Genomic DNA, 20,786 nt, shown 5'->3' with positions numbered 1-20,786 from the left:
TAACTGAGACCTCTGCATTTCTGACAGAGTTGACACATAGAACAGCCTTCTCCAATCTGCAAAGCCTTGGCTCCCTTGCTTCACAATAAACAAACAAACAAAAAGCCGATTATTGCTCCTATGTGTTGAAATAACTTTAACAGTTATGAGCAGCTATCATTTATTAAGTGCTTACTATGTGCTTAATATTTTCGGCATTGTATTATCTCCTTTAATTCTCACAGGGACCCTATGAATTCAGTACTGTTATTGTTCCCATTTTACAGATAGGAAAATTGAGGCTTATGGAGGCGCATTAACCTCTCCCAGATCACATAGCTAATAAGTGCCAGAACAGGGATATAAATCATGGCAGGCCTGTCTCCAGAGCTCATGCTCTTGTCCACTGTATGGCCATGCAAAGAAGACTGAAAAGAAAAGGACATTGAATTTTTCTATGTGTGTTTGTCAACCATTTTTCAAAAACACAAAATCCTCTGTTCACACAAAATCTTGCACTAAACTCCAAATTATATCATAGGAAAAAGCAGACTGTTTCTATTCTGGTTGAAGTGGAGAGTGGTTAGCCTACCACTGCCTCCAATATATTCTCTCTCATCTTGATTTCCTCCAACATCACTTCTGGTTGTCTTTACACTTCTCTGACCCCACCTCTTTCTCCCTGTCACAGGCTCTGCTTCCCTCTCATTAGTGTGGGTAGACCAAGGACTCATAACTCAGTCCTCCATGTATTTCCTTCTCTATTTGCCTTCCAAGACCACTCAACTCACAGATCTTCATCTATTACCATTCTGTTAATGACCCTCATGTGCTTGTCTCTAGGCCTACATTCCTAGTGGCCTGTAGGGTGAAATCTTTCCCAAGAGCCATGATGGATTTAAACTTGAGAGAGCTGACTGGGCATTGGGTGCAGATGTGTTAGAGGATGCATCTACCTCAGAGATGGCTCCAATTATTTTTAATTAACTGATGAGGAGGACTGCCCCCTCCCAGTCCCACACCCTGCCCTTCTCCCCAACACACGTCCTTACATGTGCCTGATTGAGGGTGCTCACCTCTGAAGCGAGTGCTCAATAAACGTTCACTGCATGGACACATGGGTTGGCACAGGTTTAAAGCAAGAAAATCTTTCTCCTCAATGCTTCTTGTCTCAGCTGAGAGACAACAGAGTATAGTGATTGAGAACTGGAGTTCTGGAGTCAGACAGACCTGGCTTCAAATCCTCCTTACTACTTAACAGCTATGTGATCTCTCTGAGCTCAGGTTTCTCATCTGCAAAATTGGGATGATAATACTAGTTCTTGCTCATTGTTTTGTTGGAGAATTAAATGAGGTACATCATATAACGCACTGAGCACAGTGACTGGCCTGTAATAAGCCTCAGTGCATGGTCATCTTTAGGATTATTTTGTATCCCTTTGCTTTTGAGGCGCTTGGTAAACTCTGTAATCCCCAGGGATTACTAAGGAAAGGGCACGCTTCCTATGTCCCCAGGCTTTGGACTGGTGGTGTGTTTTTTTTTTTTTTTTTAAGCTCAGCAGATAACTAAAGAAAGAGAAGGTGATAAAAGGGAAGACACTTTCCACAAATGGAGTACTGACTACTACTCATCAGGCATCATGGGAGTTGCTTTATCTTTTTTAATCTCTTATAACCTCACACAGTCCAGTTGGGGAATGAGAATTGGATTTTATTGCTCCCATATATCCAGTGTTTCTCAAAGAACATTCCTTGGACCAGTGAGCATTAGAATCACCTGAGCAGGTTCCTGATCTACAGCCTCAGAATTTCTGGAGCAAGAATATCATCAAAGTGTGAGGATCTTTGACTTAGTACTTGTATCATATAATCTAAAACTTGATTCTATGTTTTCTTATTTTTTACATGTAAACATGTAATTTCTTCCTTAATTAGATGATAAATTCTCCAAGGTGAGGAATGGTCCTCATTCATAAGGACCATGAGAAAACATCCCATGTTTTCTAATTTTCTTGTAACCCCAACAGTGTACGGCTCAATCTTAAACACGTCATTGGGAATTAATGAAAATATTTGGCTGGGTTTAGCTTTCTGCCCTGCAGGGTCCTGACCTGTCAATGCCTAAAGATTGGTAGAGACCTCAAATTAGAATGGCAATTCACCAAAACTGAATGTTATTTAATATACGATGTGAGTTTTTAATCAATACTTTCTCATTGTCGGTTGGTTGGGTGTTGTTTTACTGATTAATGCACTGAGATTCCTGACTTACTGACCAGGGAGCAAAATTAACAAGTCTCTGAAAAGTGAAGTCCCTTCTAGGTTTCAGAGTGTTTATAAAACAGAAACTCTCAGGTGTTCCTGCCTTATCACAGAAAGCTAGGCCCCCGTCTGTCCAAAACGGTTGTTCAACTTTTAAACACATGAATTGAAACATAATTTTCATTGCAGGATCAGCCATGATATGTACTAACTTTAGTGAAAAGAAAGTTGTTGTTACTTTATGATGTGTTTGTTCCTGACCAACTGAAAAGTTTGCCATATATTTTTATGGTAGTTTTCTCTGAGGTTCCATAAACGCCTTCCAGAATGTGGAGGTTCCACCATCAGAGTCATATGGGAGCTTTTCCAGTGCCCTAATGTCATTAACCCAGCTGCTTTGGTTGTGATATGCAATTATTTTTTCTACATTTAAAAAGCAATTCTCTGATCTCCAACCCATTAACTATGTTTTATCTCAACAAGATGAAAAATATTTGAAATCTAAGCTTATGATCTTTGTGCTACATTTTTTTTTCCTTTTAATTCACAGTAGCTTTTCCCCCCCTTTCTCTTCTTTAGGATCAACACTCTGTGGTAGGCCAGAACACAGGCCCCAGTCCAAGTCCCAACTCCTGCTCAAATCCAAACACTGGAAGTGGTTACATGAACTCCCAGCAATCACTGTTGAATCAGCAATTGATGGGAAAGAAACAGACTCTACAGAGGCAGATCATGGAGCAGAAACAGCAGCTTCGCCTTCAGCAGCAGATGCTGGCTGATGCGGTAAAACGTCTCATTTCTGCGTACCTGTCGGCCCAACAGAGGGAGTTCATTCTTTTCCACTTCTTTTAACTGCACTTTTCTCTGTGCCTACTTATGTGACAGCAACAAGGGTGTCCTGACTGTAAGAGAGGCTAATTCTATACGAGTAAAGTGCTGCAGGAAAAAAAAAAAAAAAACTTGATTTACCAGCTGCTGGACAGTTGGAATGCATAGCACCTCAGCTAACTAGCCCTACCCAGTCCAGGAATGTCCAGAACCACCAACATGGGCATTTGAATCAGGCAAAAGAAACCAGTGTTGTTCCACAGCCCTGAGGGGCAGAAATAGTGGACAGAACTTTAATGGACTCGTATCCAAACTGATTTTAGAGATAAGAGTTTTAAAAGCAGTTTTAAAAGTCAGCATGAAGTTTCAAAACTTAAGATTTGGCTTCCAACATAAAGCATCTCAGAATGGGAGATGTTTTTTAAGAAATTTGAAAATATATTTCCCACTTTCACTACATTTAAGTGGCCTTAAAGAACATTACCCAAGCACTAACCTTCTTCAATATTGATCTGTTCATCCCTTCTGTATTCTCAGACATACACTCAACAACTGATCCAAACCCTTCCTGCCCTTTAAGACCAAGGCCCTATTTCCAAGTTTCATTCTCTCCTTTGAAACTGTTTGGCCAAATGAAAGAAGAAAGGGGCAAAGTTAACCATCTTCAGGTTGATAGAGCCAAGGTGCACAGAAAAGAGAAAAGCAAAATAAAAACTGTTATACTCAAGGAGCTTTATAGTAAGAGTCAGAAGTCCAGGATGTAATAAGCCCTATGAATTATTCAGTAAGTATTTACTAATTTACAATGGGAATGCAGCCATAAACAAGACAGACCCTGTCTTTGTCCATCAGGAGCTTAGAGTCCCCTGGGATGTCAAATAAACAGGCAATTGTAATGCATGTGACTAAATGCTATGATGTGGGAACTACTAGAAATGGTTTCAGGGAGGAACTTACATCTACTGAAGATGTGAAGGTGAAGTAGGAGATGGGGGGAAGAACAGGGGAATGTTCCAGCCAGAAGAACCAGCATGTTCAAAGACTCAGAGACAATAAAGTATACTACATATTACATTTGCTGAGGCATAGAATGTGCACAAGGATAGGGAAGTGATAGGGGAGGAGGCCGGAGATGAGAAGCCAGAGGATAGAGCTTGATAAATCACAATTTACATTGTCTGAAAAGCAATGGAGAGGACTTTAAGGATTTTAAACAAGGAAGTACTAGATTCAGATTTGCATTGTAATAAAGGTATAAACATCGTAAGGGAATATGTAATAGAGGGAAAGATAGAATTCAGCCTGGAAAGATTGTGGATAGTCTCCCAGAAGAGGTAAAATTTGACTTTGAATTTAAAGGACTGAAGGCTTCTGATAGATAGAGGTGAGGTCCATTATTCCATGTGGAGGGTGGGCCAGAGACCAAAAGGTACAGACTAGGTGTGTGTTTGTTGGTTAGTTTGAGATTGTATTATGAAATATTTAATGCCTAATGAAAAGTATAAATAATAATATAATAATCATTTATTTTGTTTTTTGTGTGTGTGAGGAAGATCAGCCCTGAGCTAACATCCATGCCAATCCTCCTCTTTTTTGCTGAGGAAGACTGGCCCTGGGCTAACATCTGTGCCCACCTTCCTCCACTTTATATGGGATGCTGCCACAGCATGGCCTGACAAGCGGTGCGTCGGTGCGCACCCTGGATCTGAACCTGGGCCGCCAGCAGCGGAGCGCGTGCAGTTAACCACTACGCCATGGGGCCGGCCCCTCATTTATGTTTTTTAAATAATGACAAATGGAATGAGTTTAGAGTCCAGAGCATGTGAGAAGAAATAGTGAGGCATAAATTTATTTGACCTTGAATAAGGAATGGTGAGAAATAAATTTACAGGTGATCTTGAGTACTACCCTAAGGTATAAGGTGTTGGGGAACTACTGACTGTATCACAAAGTGATAATTTTGAAAACTCCAGTCCTCCCACGCACACCCTCCCTTTTTTTATCTGCATAAACTAAATAGCTTAGAAACAAGGGCAGTAGAAGAAAAAAGTGTACCATCTAAGATGGACTTACTAGGTACACTTTCTTTATTCCCATCAATGCTACTAATTTGTTGAATTATAACAGGGGTTGCAGGGGTTGAATTTCTGGATTTTCAGCTCTGATGAAAAGGCAAGGAAACATTCCATGAGGATCCTGTCCTGGCACTGGCCTAACTCCCGTTGAGCCCCAGTTGAGTCGCCACTGGGACAGGTGCAAAGGGCAGTGGCATAAACTGTGGGAGATGAATGAGAATGAGGCTGCTGTTTTTGTGATTTTTATAAACCATTCACATTTCTCTTTGTTTGGACACCATTGAGGGTGCCTGTGCTTTTTAGCATATCCAGGAAGAAACAGTCTTTGATACCACTTTACATTAGCATATGCTTTGTAGTCATTTGCAGTCAGTTGGCAAGGCCAGATCGGCGCCTAAATTGAGACATTTTCTCATGAAAGTGTCTTATCCTTCTCTACTATTCTCCCATCAATGAAGCACAAAGAAGAGAGATGAGTAGTACTCATTACAATGAGCATCATAATTACCAACAGGTTTTGTCTACCTACTATGTGCCAGGCACCATGCTGAGCTTTTATAGAATTTAAAGGATTGATGCTTACAATAGGAGTATGAAGGAGGTCCTAGAATTATCCACGTTTCACATTTTGCAGATGGCGAAACTGAAGCAGGACAGATACGTGCAACAGAAAATTATTTCTGTATTAGGTTTTCAGGTCCAAGATACTGGGTTATCATGAGACATTAGTTTTGATAAGTTAAATTTCACGTTGCAGAAAAGTGATCTCAGGGATGGCCTGTGAATTTACCCTTGCATAGAACGGGGATGTTATTCTCTTGCAAACGGAGCAGTCTCCATTCAATGGTGGAGTCTGGTCTTTGCTACTCTTCGGCACAAAGTGACAACATGGCAGTTCTACGATAGTCCATATGCAAGGCCATTAAATCTAACTCATTTGTGAACAAGTAGTTTAAGAAACTCAAGTTTCCAGGGTTGTTAGCCCTTTGAACAACCTCATTTAGCCTTCAGGGTGATAAAATTCAATAATTAGATTGAATTTACATAAAAATGAGTCCAGATTTGAAATCTAGTCTTTAATGGGAAACCAAGGGCCTGATTATCTCTCTCTCTCTCTCTCTCTCTCTCTCTCTCTCTCTCACACACACACACACACACACGCATGAATCCTGTTTTCTTCAACATAAACAGCAGAAACACCCAATTACATAAGAAAGAATTATAAATGCTTTTGAAAAAGAGAAGATTTCAGAAAGTCCCATGCTTGACAAAAAAATCAAAACTGTCAGCTTGCACAATAGTTTACAACAGGAATGGTTCCACATTGCCACATTTGGGTTCATGGAACATCTCAAGCTGTTTCTTAAGCATTTAGGGTTTGGGCAAAACCAAAAAGAGTCTCACCAACCACTTTTTCCCTTAATTTGTAAACCCATATTTAAAAGAAATGTAATCCATGTGTTTCTGATTCATTTACACTTAGCTCATCAAAATTGTGTTTTATGTGAATTACTTGATGCCCAAAAAACCCTGTGAGTCTTTCGAGTTTTTATTCTTAGAAACAAGAATTTGAATTTGGTTTGTTGTTGTTTAAGGCTGTTTTTTTCCTTGAGAGTAGATTTATTCTATTTAGAAGGTTTGGAATTTAATGGGAAACTGAGAAATTCATGGTTTAAGTGGGTTCTAAGTTAGGCAGCCCACATTTGGCTTTCATCTAATTTACCCATCTATCTGTTACAAGGTTTTCTTTTCTATTTATTGACTTTTCTGTAACTATATTGTTGTCTGTCTACTTACGCCACTTATTTTTATCTTTGAAAATGAAGATTGCTTTGGGGTGCATACAAAGTTGCAGTGACGCAGTTCTAGAAACTTCCTGATCCATACAGAGAAAGAAAAAAAGCAGCTTCTGATGTCCACATCTAATATGACACTCAGGAAAAAACGCAGCCCCTGATTTCCACAAATGATATGAGACTCACAGCCAGGCCATTTTGTTTTCTGTTGGACATAAACGATCCTGCAGAATACCGACCTCGGACAGGGTTACTCTAGGACCGTGATAAAATGAGACAAAAGAAGGCCACTTGATAATTTCGTCTAAAAACAGGCACAAAGTCACTGTGCATAAAATACCAGAAATCCCCCTCTTATGCTAAGTGAATTACAGCTACTTCTTTACTCAATCATAGAACCAAACTCACTTTCTGACAGCGTAAAATCTAAAACAAATCTTTGCTTCCTTAGACCCTCCCTAAATCACCCAATCAAAGCCCAAATCCTAAAATGAGTTCTTTCTAATACGCTCCTACTGAGACACCCCACGGTCCCCCATGATGAGCGTTCTCCCTCACTGCAAGGAGTAATAAACCCAACAGATGTGTTCCTGGTGGTCTTTGGCTGAGGGCATTGACAATATGAAAAGAATGTCCCCTATTTCCTCTCTTACCTCCCAAACTCATCTACTCTAAAGATCTAAAAAGTGGCTGATTCCAGAAGATATTAAAGAAGAGAGCCTGGGAAATTTCTGTGCTTTGAGAATGGGGCACAGAGAAAAGGTGCGGCAAGAGACCCTTGTGTTGTGTGGCAGGAAAGAGCCTGAGTTTTTGACTCAGGATTTGGTTTCTGTTATACCACTATGTGATCTTGGGTAGGTTACTTAGCCCAAGGAAGCTTCCATTTCCTCATCTGTAACGTAGAAATAATCATACCTACCTTCAAGGGTTGTTTATGAAAAAATGAGATAATATGCATAAAGTGCCCATACCTGATACGTTATCTCCTGACATCTCCTCCTATATAGGGTTGCCAGATTTAGCAAATAAAAATACAGAATGCCCAAGTGCCCTGTATTTTATTTGGCAATCCTACTCCTATGCCTTCCACACTCCATGGGACCAGAATTACATATAGGTACCAAAGCATATCAGGTGTGCTACAAAATAAAACTAGAAATATCATCTTAAAAATCACAGAAATTTAGTTCTCACTAAACTATAAGTGCAAAATAAAGAAAATGAGAGTAGTTACTAGACCCAAAACATGTGAGTGTTCAGAAGTAGACATTAGGGCCGGCCCTGTGGCTTGGTGGTTAAGTGCGCGCGCTGCGATGCTGGCGGCCTGGGTTCGGATCCCGGGTGCTCATCGAGGCACCACTTCTCTGTCCAGCCTGAGGCCGAGTCCCACATACAGCAACTAGAAGGGTGTGCAGCTGTGACATACAACTATCTACTGGGGCTTTGGGGGCAAAAAAAATAAATAAAATCTTTAAAAAAAAAAAAAAGAAGTAGACATTATTCCATGCAGGAAGTTTATTGAAATGGAAAAGATTTATCTCTGAATTAAGATGACTAAAAAGGGTCCGTGATTTGCAACTATGACTGCAAAATTGTTCTTCTATTCTTATTCTTTTTTGAATAAGTCTATAAATTTTTATAGGTGAGAAAGTAACAATGCAATTTAATATGTTTTCGCTTGTGTTTTCAAGGAGAAAATTGCTCCACAAGATCAGATAAACAGACATTTGACAAGGCCACCTCCAGATTATAAAGACCAAAGAAGAAATGTGGGCAATATACAACCAACTGCTCAGTATTCTGGTAAGTGTTCTTAAAAATTAATAAAAAGTGTAACTGTGGAAAGGAAAAACTGTTCGATTTTTAATATTTCCTCCTTTCCCTATCTCATATTTTATTGTAACATCTTTCTTAGAGTCCTTTACTAGTTCCCATTTAACTTTCGGATCAAGACCAAACTTGAATAGTTTTTAGTCCTTTTATCCATTCTTCTTGCTTATTCTTGCCCTGTATTCACATATTTCACTGTTCTTTGGACTGCCTATGAGGGATCAAAAAAGCTAAAATATTTTCTAATTGCTAATTTCAACCATTCTCCTTGCAACAACATATCTTGATCCAGGTAGTGTAAAGTAAACAGATATTTCTCCCTCTTAGACAGTCACATTCATAACTTGCATAAAGCCCAAATTTTTTATCTCCACCTTTAGGCTTATCTCCCTAAGAAAAATAGTCCTGTCACCAAGAAATAATTGAAAGGCAAAATTATGAACAAACTTTATGAAGTCTCTCAAAAATACCAAACGTGAATTGCAATTAAAATACAAAGCAAGGGATCGGCCCGGTGGCGTAGTGGTTAAGTGCATGCGCTCTGCTTTGGCGGCTCGGGGTTCACAGGTTCGAGTCCCAGGCACTGACCGATGCACCACTCATCAAGCCATGCTGTGGCGGCATCCCATATACAAAATAGAGGAAGATGCGCACAGATGTAAGCTCAAAGCTAGTCTTCCTCAGCAAAAAGAGGATTGGCAATGGATGTTAGCTCAGAGCCAGTCTTCCCCCACAAAGAAAATTACAAAGCAAAACTTCTTAGTAGGTCTCTCAATATAACATAGGCTGAAATTTCTTTTTTCCCACTCTGAACTCCAAAAGAACCTCTCCCAAACCTAGCCTATGCTACTCCTGCCTTCTATTCAGCATCTATTCAAGTCTCTTCTGCCCAGAACTCTCTTCATTTTCTCGTATGAATTAAGCTTGTCCTTGAGTTTCCCAAATTCTCTCTGCTTTACCTGTTACCTTCATCTGTCCAGAAAGCCATAAAGAAGATTCTTAAAGAAGGATGGGCTGCAAATACTCCTGTTTATTAATATTTTCTGATCTTATTAAGCATAGTTATAAATATGTTGTTCTAATTTATTTAAACTCTTTCAAATTCACCAGATTGCCTCTCACTACTAAGATTAGGAATGGGGTATACGTATTCCACTCTCTAAGATTACTTTGCCTCAGGGCAAAAACAGTATTCTCTCTTTGATTCTGTCCTCAAGGAGATTGAAAGACAAGATGGGACTTATTTGGAATCCGGCTTCTTCTACCATGGCCTGTCAGTTGGTTTGGAGGAAGCTAGGAGCCCTTTGAAATATACAGAATTCAAGGTGGAGGTTTGGGCTTTCCTTTTCCCATTCATGTAAATGAATCCCAAGGATAGTAATCTAAAGCTGGTTTGATGGCTCTACCATGTTATCAGGGATTCTTGTGTCTTTTTGCTCCACCTTCTTTATCGTAGCGTCCATCCTAAGAGTTGCCTTGTGTCCACTGCATCACCAGCCTTTATATCCATATTCCAGATAGAAAGATGAAAATAGGGAAAAGGTAAAATAGCCTCCTAAATGAGTCAGATTCTCTTTTTAAAGTGAGTTTCTTGGACTTTCACCTAGTAACTTCTACCTTTAGCCAGAATTTATTCATATGAACCCTCCATCAGCAAGGAAGTTTGGGAAATGTGGTTTTTCAGCTGGGTACATTGCTACAAAATCAAGGCTCTGTTTCTAAGAAAGACAGGGAGGTTGGATATTTGGTGGGCACCTAGCCAGAAGTCTCTTCCACAGTGCATAAGGGCATTTGCCCAAGGGAAGGGTCCTTAGCATCCAACTGCTGACCCCAAATGGGTAAGAATCACTGTTCTAGAGTATTGTCTTCTGAGAATGAAATAAACAACAAGCATAACACAAACTCTTTTATCATTTTTTATTTTAATCTCAGTACAATAATAATCATCTTGCTCAGATGTTAATATTAGAAATGATATATGAAAAACACCTGGAACAATTTCTACCACATATTAGGAGCTTCTAAATATTACCTGATTAATATTTTGTGATCTTTGTGGAAATTCTCTCTATTCTGTTGGTTTAAGAATACTGCTCTCCTCATAAACTTTCTCAGGGCATATTGTTAAAATAGAGGGCACCTAGAGGGAATGACTTTTAAAACCCTCTAAATTTTTTTTCATAGCATTTTCACAGTGTAAATTCCCTTCTCTTGAAACCTGCAGATACCGAGATGATGTTGCTTAACCTCATTAGCCGCCTGTGAACTTGGAGTTGTTGTTCAGGTATCTCCTACCTGACTGATCCCTCTTCATCAAACACTTACTGCCCTACACAGAACAGGGACCTGTACTAAGCCTGGAGACACAAGGAGATACAAGAGACTGATCCTGCCTTCAAAGGCTATGTAGCCTAATTGGGGACATATTTTAAAACAAATAGCAAGGCCTTTAGTTTTTCAGGTTGTATGCCATGCTAACTATCCTCAAGCAGTTGGGGATATCCTAGGGTTACAATTGCAGCCATGCTCTCCTCTCCACATACCATTCCCATATTCATAGTGTGTCTAATTCTCTGTTGCTCAGTATCTCTGATTCTCTGGGCCTCTGATTCACTCTGCAGGGAGAATACTTTAAAAGAGTCTCTTTCTCCAAGTTATATCTTTGTTTCAATCTCTCATTTACTCATTCATTCATTCATCCAATAAATAACAATTGAATACCTACTTTGCACCATCCACTAGACTTGAAGAATATGACAGTGAACAAAACAGGCAAAAATTCTTTCCTTTGTGGAACTTATCATCTAGCTGGCACTTTTTTTAATCTTCCTGGCGTTTCATTTTTGCCTCTCAAGATGTCTTCCAATGAGGACTTTAACTTCCCCAAGCCAGGAAGATTTCAATGTGTTGATCAATCACTATCTGATGTGTGGAGCCTCCTTATTCAGCAACCTGTGATTGGATGGTCCCCCATCCAGTCACTTATTGACAGGCATCAATGTAACTGGCAGGCAGTTTGAGGCTCCATGGATTTCCCAATATAAAAGCTAAGTGCTAAATGAAAACTTTAAAGAGCAGATGCTGTTGGAGAGAGGAGGCTGGAATATCAGGAAAAGCTTAATGGAGGAGGCTGAACCTTATCCTGAGCCTTGAAGAAAAGATAAGGCTTTTCTTATCTTCTTATGCCTTAGGAAGGGCATCACATAAGGGAAACATGGGGTGAGCAAGGGTAGCTCATGGTATGTTGCATAACAACACAATAGAAACTCTTGGAGCAGAGGGCTTTGCATACGGAATTCATCACTAGAGCGTGGATTACATTGAATTCTAGATGTTAAAGAGAAGGGAATTTACCCTTTGGACACTGGGAAGCCACTTGTGGCAGCTTCCTGAATGAGGATAATGCCAATGAAGAATTGGACCTGATTTTCAAGGCCATAGGTTTGGAATATTAATCTAGTAGCCATGTATAAGATTCATCCACACTTTCTTATTTGGACCCTGGGGTAACCAGTATCATGGATTTCATGACAGCTGGCTAATCAGAGTTGTAGTCTTTGGTCTTGGAACAGAGTAAAGCTAATTCAAAATGAAAGATTGACTAACACCTCCCCCCTTCAATGACTTCAAAAAAACAATAAAGTAAAACCTAAAAAATAGAACCATTCTATTTTGGTCTTCTTTCTGTAATGTGTAAACTCTTGACCAATGGATGACCTAAGGTGATACTTCCCCCCAAAAGCTGTCTGACTCCTTTTATATAATATGCTGTGATGATTATTTCTCTTTATTTGTTCTTATAGCTGAAAGTGGTTTCAGAGAAAGTTATTGCAAATTGCTATAAAAGAGGAGATAACCTACTGTTATGAACTAATATAATTATCTTCTTTTTCTTAGGTGGATCGTCAACAGTGAGTTTAAACTCTAACCAGCCTTTGGCAAACCCAGTTTCAACACCCGCCATTTTAACTCCAAATTCCAGCCTCATGTCTACTTCCCATGGGACAAGGATGTCATCATTATCCACAGCAGTTCAGAACATAGGGATGTATGGAAATCTACCTTGCAATCAACCTGGCACATACAGCGTCACTTCAGGAATGAATCAGTTGACCCAACAGAGAAACCCAAACCAGCTGATAGCAAATCAAAACAACCCTCTGATGCCACGGCCGCCTACTTTAGGGCCAAGTAATAATAATAATGTGGGCAATTTTGGAGCTGGATCTGTTGGCAATTCGCAACAATTGAGACCAAATTTAACCCATAGTATGGCAAGCATGCCAGCACAGAGAACATCGAATGTAATGATCACATCCAACACAACGGCACCAAGCTGGGCCTCTCAAGAAGCAACAGCCAAACAGCAGGAAGCCCTAAAGTCCACAGGAGTCCGCTTCCCCACAGGTACACCTGCAGCCTATACTCCAAACCAGTCATTGCAACAGGCGGTAGGTAGCCAGCAGTTTTCCCAGAGGGCAGTGGCTCCTCCTAACCAGTTAACACCAGCAGTACAAATGAGATCCATGAACCAAATAAGCCAAACATTAAATGGACAAACCATGGGTCCACTCAGAAGTCTGAATCTCAGACCCAATCAGCTAAGCACACAGATTTTGCCTAATTTGAACCAGTCAGGAACAGGGTTAAGTCAGTCAAGGACAGGCATAAGCCAGCCACCATCCCTGACACCCAGCAATTTTCCTTCACCCAACCAAACTTCCAGGGCTTTTCAAGGAACTGACCATGGCAATGACTTGGCTTTTGACTTTCTCAACCAACAGACTGATAGCATGGGCCCTGCCCTAAACAGTGATGCTGATTTCATTGATTCTTTGTTGAAGACAGAGCCTGGTAATGATGACTGGATGAAAGACATCAATCTTGATGAAATCTTGGGGAACAACTCCTGAAGGAGAAAAGGGAGACAATTCACAAACTCCAAGCACTAAAAAGCAGTATTTTCCAAGGACTCTGTAAAGGCCAAACTGTTGACTTTTAGTTGGACTACGTGAAGATACCTTGGCTTAAAAATGAAAAGCAGAAAGTAACTGTGGTGGTGAATATTTTGGTCCAAATGCTTGTCTTAAATCTCAATCCTGAAAGTAAAACATTGGGATCACTTTTCCCTGTCTAAACTCCAGAACGCAGTATCCAATTTATCCAACCAGAATTGTGATGTTGATGTGTAATTAGTTATGTAAGATAGGCTTCCCAAGCTCCTTGTCTCCCTGAAAGAAAAGTAATAGAACTTGTAGCTTGTTTAAACCCCATGTCACACGGAGGTACTAGTTCCAAGCAAGAAGCAACAAATTCCTTAATTTGCTCTAATAGATAGAAGTGTGGTTTAATCTTTCCACTCTTGTCCTTTCATTTAGTTCTCCTAAAACTTCCAGGGTAGACTGAAATGTTGTAGGTTTGTTTGGAATAACCAAACAGTATTCTAAGTAAATGAAAGCCAGAGAACCTAGAGAACATCCAGTGGATTATAGAATTTTTTCCCCAGATTCACTCCTTACTTTTTCAGTTTTCCCACATGTCCTATACTTCAGCAACATGCTGTGTCTAGTGATGAAACAAGAATGCAGAGCTGTCCAACTGTATTTGGTCTTCCATAACCAATTTCTGAATCCATTTCCAATTCTCAGATACAACCATGACCTGTCCTAATTATACTGAAAAAATAGTGCACACCTGTCTGCATCAGATTTTACTATTTAAAAAAAAACACCCCATTGCGTATTGCTATAAAGGAGATTTATTTGGCTACAAATAAGTTGGGATATTGCCTATTGTGATGATGCCCGCTGCTTAGTTCCCAAGCTGAGTGAAATTGAGCCTGGTCCTCTCTGCTTATTTTGATGACCAGAGACTGATTTGTAAGAAAAGAAAGTTTGGAGACCAAAACTGAGATTAGAGGGCATGATGTTTTGTTTGGAGATAAGCAAAAGATTAGGTCCAGGGATGGTGAGTATGGGTGCATGCAAATCTATTTCTTGGGGTTTGAAGGAAAGCATAATTGAGAGAGAAAACAATCTGTCCTTATTTGGTCATATTATTTGGGTAAACAGCTAAATAGAATGTGATCTGTTAGTAGCAGTCTATTCATTCTTCTGTCCCTGATGTGATGAATCATTGCCACATGCTAGATGGACCCTTCATATCCAGGTTTTCTCCCTCAGGGCTGAGCACTGTATCAAAGAAAGAGTTGTTGTTGAGTCATGTAACTTCAGTGCCCACATACAAATCAGCTGTAAAATGGGGAAGATATGTGCTGATTTGGGATGGATGCAAAATATCACTATCATTTTCCTCATTACAGAGGAACACAGGTTATCTTCATCCTTTTTAGTTATACACTCATGTATTCAATTATCAAATGTAATTTAACTGAAGTCGTTTAATAACTGTCTTTAAATATCTGTTCTAAAAAAAATACATTTTGAAAGTTCTGCAAATCCCTCTCCCAATTTTTAAAATGTCTAAAAGCACTCTCTTTCTTTTACACAATACCAACATCACTGGCCCAGAATCTTTTCTGTGCTAGGTTGTAAATATAAATAAATTACTTGTTTTGTAAACTTTTGTAAAGAATATTTTGGTAGAAATACTTAAAACATATTCTTTCGGTTATATTTATACATATGTGAAATAAATATACTATCAAAAGGTTATATTTTATACAAAAAGTAAATTGTTACCTTTTGTATGCTAATATACAAAGTTTTGTATAATATGATGGTTTATTTTTAGCTCTACACTTAAACCATAGGAGGTCAAGTGGGAACTTTTGAAAACTATCAAGAGGCTTGTTAGACAAATTTATACTCTGAAACCTCAATAAGAAAGCATTCCAGGTTTCAATCCTTTCCCTTTTTTTTTCTTTCTGCTCCCAAATTCTTGTTTAAGCCCATAATTCTTGTGTCTTGTTTGATTATTCTGCTGTGCACATTGTATTGGTCCTTGTTGCATGTGGTCTACTGTGTGTTTTCCCACTTTATAAAACAGTGTTCCTCCATGCAAAAAAGTAAGGAAAAAATTATGTACATATAAACACTTTTATTTTATGGCTTCTCCATGTTACTGTATATATTTGCCAGCACTTCCCAGTTACACTCCTGTGATTCAGCTATTTTTGCCCTAACATAAATAGTATGTTTTGTAGTAGCTATCAAATTTAAGAGATAAAGCAATCAGAATGTTTGGATTTTCTTCTATCTTAATGTGAATTTCATAATTAATGTCTATTTATTCAGCTATTCATTAAAATACAGGATTCTTTGGAAAAAATGGTGTAGTCTATAGTTTCTGTTTCTTGGCAGCCTATTACCAAAGATGATGTAATTTTCCTGAAAGCTGAGATAATGACAATTTGATAGACATACGTAGCCAAAACTTTAGGTTTACAACTTAAAAGCTATTGGAATACAATCTCCCACTTATAGAAATACCAGACTACTTAATTGTTGGCATTGTTTATCATTCTGACATATTATACGGGAGGTAGAAGTAATTTTTCTTTTTGTTTTTTAATTCAAAGACTAGAAAGCAATCTAAGCAAATAATTCATTCTTAGCTTTGTGTTAAGCCCAATGAAGATAAATAACTCTGCTCTAAATGAATGCACTAATATTACTTTCATTGCTGTAACTGTACCCATAACTGTAAAGATTTCAACTTGTAAAACAAGTATTTTGTATTGTGTGTAATTCCATGTGTTAAAAAAATAGTTTAAAAAAATTCAGAAGTGGTTCTCTTGTATGAAATCATACTTTCAGTCGCCAACAATATTGTTGCTACATCACAGAAAGTTCTAAGAACTGTTAATACTGATGGGAACTTAAAGGCAAATTCATTCTCTGGGAAGCTTCTAATACTGGTGAAATGCTGACTTGTCTCATTTCAGTATTTTTTAGTTCACTTAGAAAGTTTGCATTAAGATCCTATATGCACAGCACCTACAGAATACTGGAGAAACACTGCTCAGTTCGCAGGCACAGTGAGCATTTGCCTGTCCTGCTGTGTGGCATTTGGTCAGACCAAGCTGAGTGAACACAGGGCCAGGTAAACACAGCCTCACTGAGCATGTTTACACAGCCCTTCTGGAGAGTCAAGGAGGTTGGGAGAAAGACGGGCCTTTGTAGGAGGCAAGAGGAACCATTCTAACCAAATTTTCTTGCTCTACTCTCGAAATATGGTGCTTGGGTTCCATTGTCCCTTTTCCTTCTGCCAAAAAGATGTGTGATAGTATCCTTTTTATTAGTGTTATTAATGGAGCAATAATAAAATTGACATTTTATATAGTCCCTGTCCAATGACTCTGGAAGGTTGGATAGTAAACAAATAAAATTAGCATCAATAAAAATAAATAAAATACACACAAATTAAGAGAAAGAAACGTGTAAATCTAAAATTACCTATGAATCCCAGTACGTACGCATGGAAGTAGACATGAGGCAGGAAATAAGAGAGTAAAAGTGAGTACAAAAGAGGAAAACCTCAGCCTCTTCCTACTCTGTGGTTGCCAAAGGAAGTTCAAATTCTTAAATGTTTTGTCCACTATTTCCATTTTATATCTCTATAACTGTGTTTCTTCACCAAAAAATAAGGGTTTGGTGATGAAATAGCTCTACATTTCTTTCCAACGCTAAAAATCTGTAATTGATTTTTTTTTCCAAAGCTAAATGGAAAAGTAACCCAAAAGACTCACTAGCATCATTTTTTAAATAAAGTCACTGTTCACTCAAGCTTTTGAAACTTTTCAGATTGTCAGTCAACTTTATTTAACAAAACAGCCATCTCCTTTAAAATTAAATCATATGAAAATTAGATTTCATCACAAGTAGGCAAGAACTAGACTGTAGACAAAGACAAAGGCAATGTAGATGATGTAGGTGTCCACTGACTAAATACAAATCAAGTCCTGAAGATCAAAAGCTGGGGTGTGATATTAGTTGGTCATTTTCCTGTGAGATCTTAGAATTTCATAAAGAAAGTATTTGCTTACTAGAGAGGAGAAAACCAATACTTTGAGTAGTGTACTCCATTGGGTATATATTAGTGAAATTTTATGAGTTGTAAATGGCAGTGTAACATCTTTTAAATATAATTCCTAATTTTCTACAATAGACAAAGTACATGTAGTGCTCTAGTATCAACTTCATTGGTGACAATAACGTAAATAAAACATTGTACCATGAGAATTAAGAAAACATACTCACCTTAGATTTTTAAAACCAAAGGCTATTGTCCCTGACCTCCATGCAGGAATATTAAAAGGGTGCTTTTGTTTGTTTATATAAATAGCATTTTAAGTACCCTTTTTATCAAATCTAAGTCATCTTTAGCTCCAGGATGTGCATGAATATACAGATACTTTTTATAATACTTAGGGTTCTTTCAGCAAAAGGGAGGGAATAAGGATGGAAAGAAAACATATCTCAAATAGGATTAGAGAAAGCAATTTACTAGTTGACATAACTAAAATGTCTAGGCGCTAGTTCTGGGTTTAGCCACAGCTGAATCCAGCAGGTCAACAGTGTCATCAAGAATTGATTCTTTTCTGTCACTCACCTTTGCTTCCCTGTCTCTTGGCTCCATTCTCAGGCAGGCCCTTCTCTGGTGGTGCCAAGATGGTTGCTAGAAGCTCCAGATTCACATCCTCACAACTCTAAGTCCAGAATGAACAATAGTGAATGTTTCCCTTTCAAAAGATCCAACTTTGCATCTCATAGGCTTTGATTAGGGCATGTGCCCATCCCCGGACAATCACTTCCACCAGGGAGGTGCAGTGTTCTGATTGGCCAGGACTGAGTCAAATGACTATCCCAGAGGCAGAGGTAGTGTTAATACCACTAAACCTTGTGGACCGAGAGTGGGAAAGAGGTGATTTCCCAAAGGAAAATCAGGTTGCTGTTGAAGGAAGAAAGGAAGGAAGGGAGGGAGGGAGGGAGGTGCAAGGAAGGAAGGAAGGAAGAAAGAAGGAAAAAGAGAGAGAGAAAGAGATGTAAAATAAAACCACAAATGCCTACTCTCCTTTTCTGGATGTTCTATTTCCACACACACTGTTTTTCCCATGTTTCCAATTTCAAAATCTCACTAATAACCCAAGTACACTCACCTCCTTCCCAGAAGGAGGCAATCCAAATTTCATCTTCTTCCTGCATCCACCTCCTAGTCCAGCACACCTAGATGAGGTAAACTCTTCTCTGCCAGGTGAAGATGAACCAGCAATCTAAGCCCAAAAGATGTTTATCCACTCCCAACATATTCAAGGGGAGCGAGCACAAGATAATGGTAATAAAGAGTTCTATTTGGAAGAGAAACTAACATGTATAGATCACATTCTTCTGAACAAGAAGAATAAAGATTATCCTGCCTCTGAGCATTCAAATCAGTGGCATTCAAATCTGAGTAGAAGCATTAACAACTTCCCTCTTTCCTCAGGTTGCATGCCAGCTGCATTTTACAATGGGAATAATGGCCCCTTCCTCAGGGAGTATACTACATTATGTGCTGAGGAGGGGCCCAGGGAATCAGACTTTTCTCAAGTCCCAATCACATCTCCTGCTATGATTCCCATCTGCTTGACTTGGTGTGCCATAACTTTAGCTTAGAACTGAGAATTCAACTTTTCAAAAAGGATCACTGATTTCTAGTCAAAGAAACAAAAACCACTTCAAATAGTTCAAGTGTCAGAGAGACTTTAATGCAAGGAATTGGTTACACAAGTGATGGATGAGCTGAGAAGCCAAAAAAGGATGGTGAAGCCATCCTGAGATGTGCAAAAGCAGGAAGCCACTACCACTCCTAGGAAGGAAGGACAAAAAGACAAGGGGCCAGGATCACTAAGCAGATGCTGCAACATTGGCTGGCCTGCCTGGTAGGAGCTGGATCCAGTGAGAAATTTCAGCTGCTAATGGAGATGCCACTCATGACAGAGATGGAGGAGAAGGAATGCAATTCTCTCCTCCTGTCTTCTTCCACTCTCCAGGCAATGCGTCTCATTGGCTGAACTCAGCTGGACCTAGCTCACCCAGAGGGCTGGGGAACATAGCCTGGAGTATTATAGAGCAGACCAGAAAAGGGCAAGGAATAAATCTGCCAATAAATGGGCCCAGGTCTGACACAATATGCTTGCAGATTTCTGGATTCTCAGCCATCTTGGATTGCTGACCTACAGCAAAAAGCAGCTTTCTTAGCAAAACCTGATTTTTCTTCCTTCTGTACTTTCAGATACATTAATTTCAATTTCAATTTGTCTATTTAAGTAGGAAACTGTTCAACTCAGTTGAGTTTGAAACCCCAACTAACAGTGATTTTAAAAAAGATTGAAAACATTTTATTGACTCTTAGAAACACATTTTTCAAATATTCTTATCTGCAAAATTCGGTTGTCATTTACAATTGATGTAAAGAGAAAGCATTATAATATTGTATAATTAATTGTTAGCATTTGTTTTGTTAGTGATATGTAGAATAATGGTGTGTCCTACAATCAATGGCATCTGAGATTTGATGAAATGCAGTATTATTTGCCTAATGCAACAAGGGATCTGAGCTGGGCAGTCCTAACCCAGTGCTGTAGTCCAACAATGCTATATCAGGTACCCAGGCTATTTCCATCTTTCATTTCTGCCATGAGGAAGCATAGAAGTCTTCTTCCTTATTCTTGTCACCTTACCATGTCAAGATAGTTACCTCAGCCTCATGTCTATGTTCCAAGCAGGAAAAACGGAAAAGAAAAATTATGAAGGGCAAAAAATGATGTCTGCAAAAAATCTTTACCTTTTCATTGAGGAAACGCCACTCTATCCAGAACTTATACCTACACCTCATTAGCCATGACTGTGTCTATGGCCTCTCAGATCTTCAAGAGAGGCTAGGTGTCAAGCATGTAGAGTTATAGCCTCTATAGTGGAGGATGGCAAGGGAGCAGGTGGTTGTAAATGATGGTAAATAAAAGTATAAAGACATGCATGGGAATGATTAACGTAAATTCAAGATGTTGACTGTC

General features: G+C 39.0%; 1 protein-coding gene across 2 annotated transcripts in view; it reads left to right on the top strand.

Annotated features, from left to right (window-relative positions):
• Positions 1–16,520, top strand: part of MAML2 (mastermind like transcriptional coactivator 2) — a 337,748-nt gene extending 321,228 nt beyond the window's left edge. The window contains exons 3-5 of one of the 2 annotated variants that reach the window (XM_004427419.3): positions 2,821–3,024; positions 8,632–8,743; positions 12,668–16,520. In XM_004427419.3, the coding sequence (XP_004427476.1) occupies positions 2,821–3,024; positions 8,632–8,743; positions 12,668–13,683 (1,332 nt within the window). In that variant the 3' untranslated portion in view covers positions 13,684–16,520. The remainder of the gene's footprint in view (positions 1–2,820; positions 3,025–8,631; positions 8,744–12,667) is intronic. The other variant, XM_087433621.1, reaches the window with a different exon arrangement.
• Positions 16,521–20,786: the final 4,266 nt, after the last annotated feature.

The sequence above is a fragment of the Ceratotherium simum genome, chromosome 7 (genome assembly GCF_057802395.1).
Source record: "Ceratotherium simum simum isolate JZ-2026a chromosome 7, ASM5780239v1, whole genome shotgun sequence".
NCBI lineage: Eukaryota > Metazoa > Chordata > Mammalia > Perissodactyla > Rhinocerotidae > Ceratotherium > Ceratotherium simum.
The sequence above is the reverse complement of the archived record's forward strand: the minus strand, read 5'-3'. Positions and strand labels throughout refer to the sequence as shown.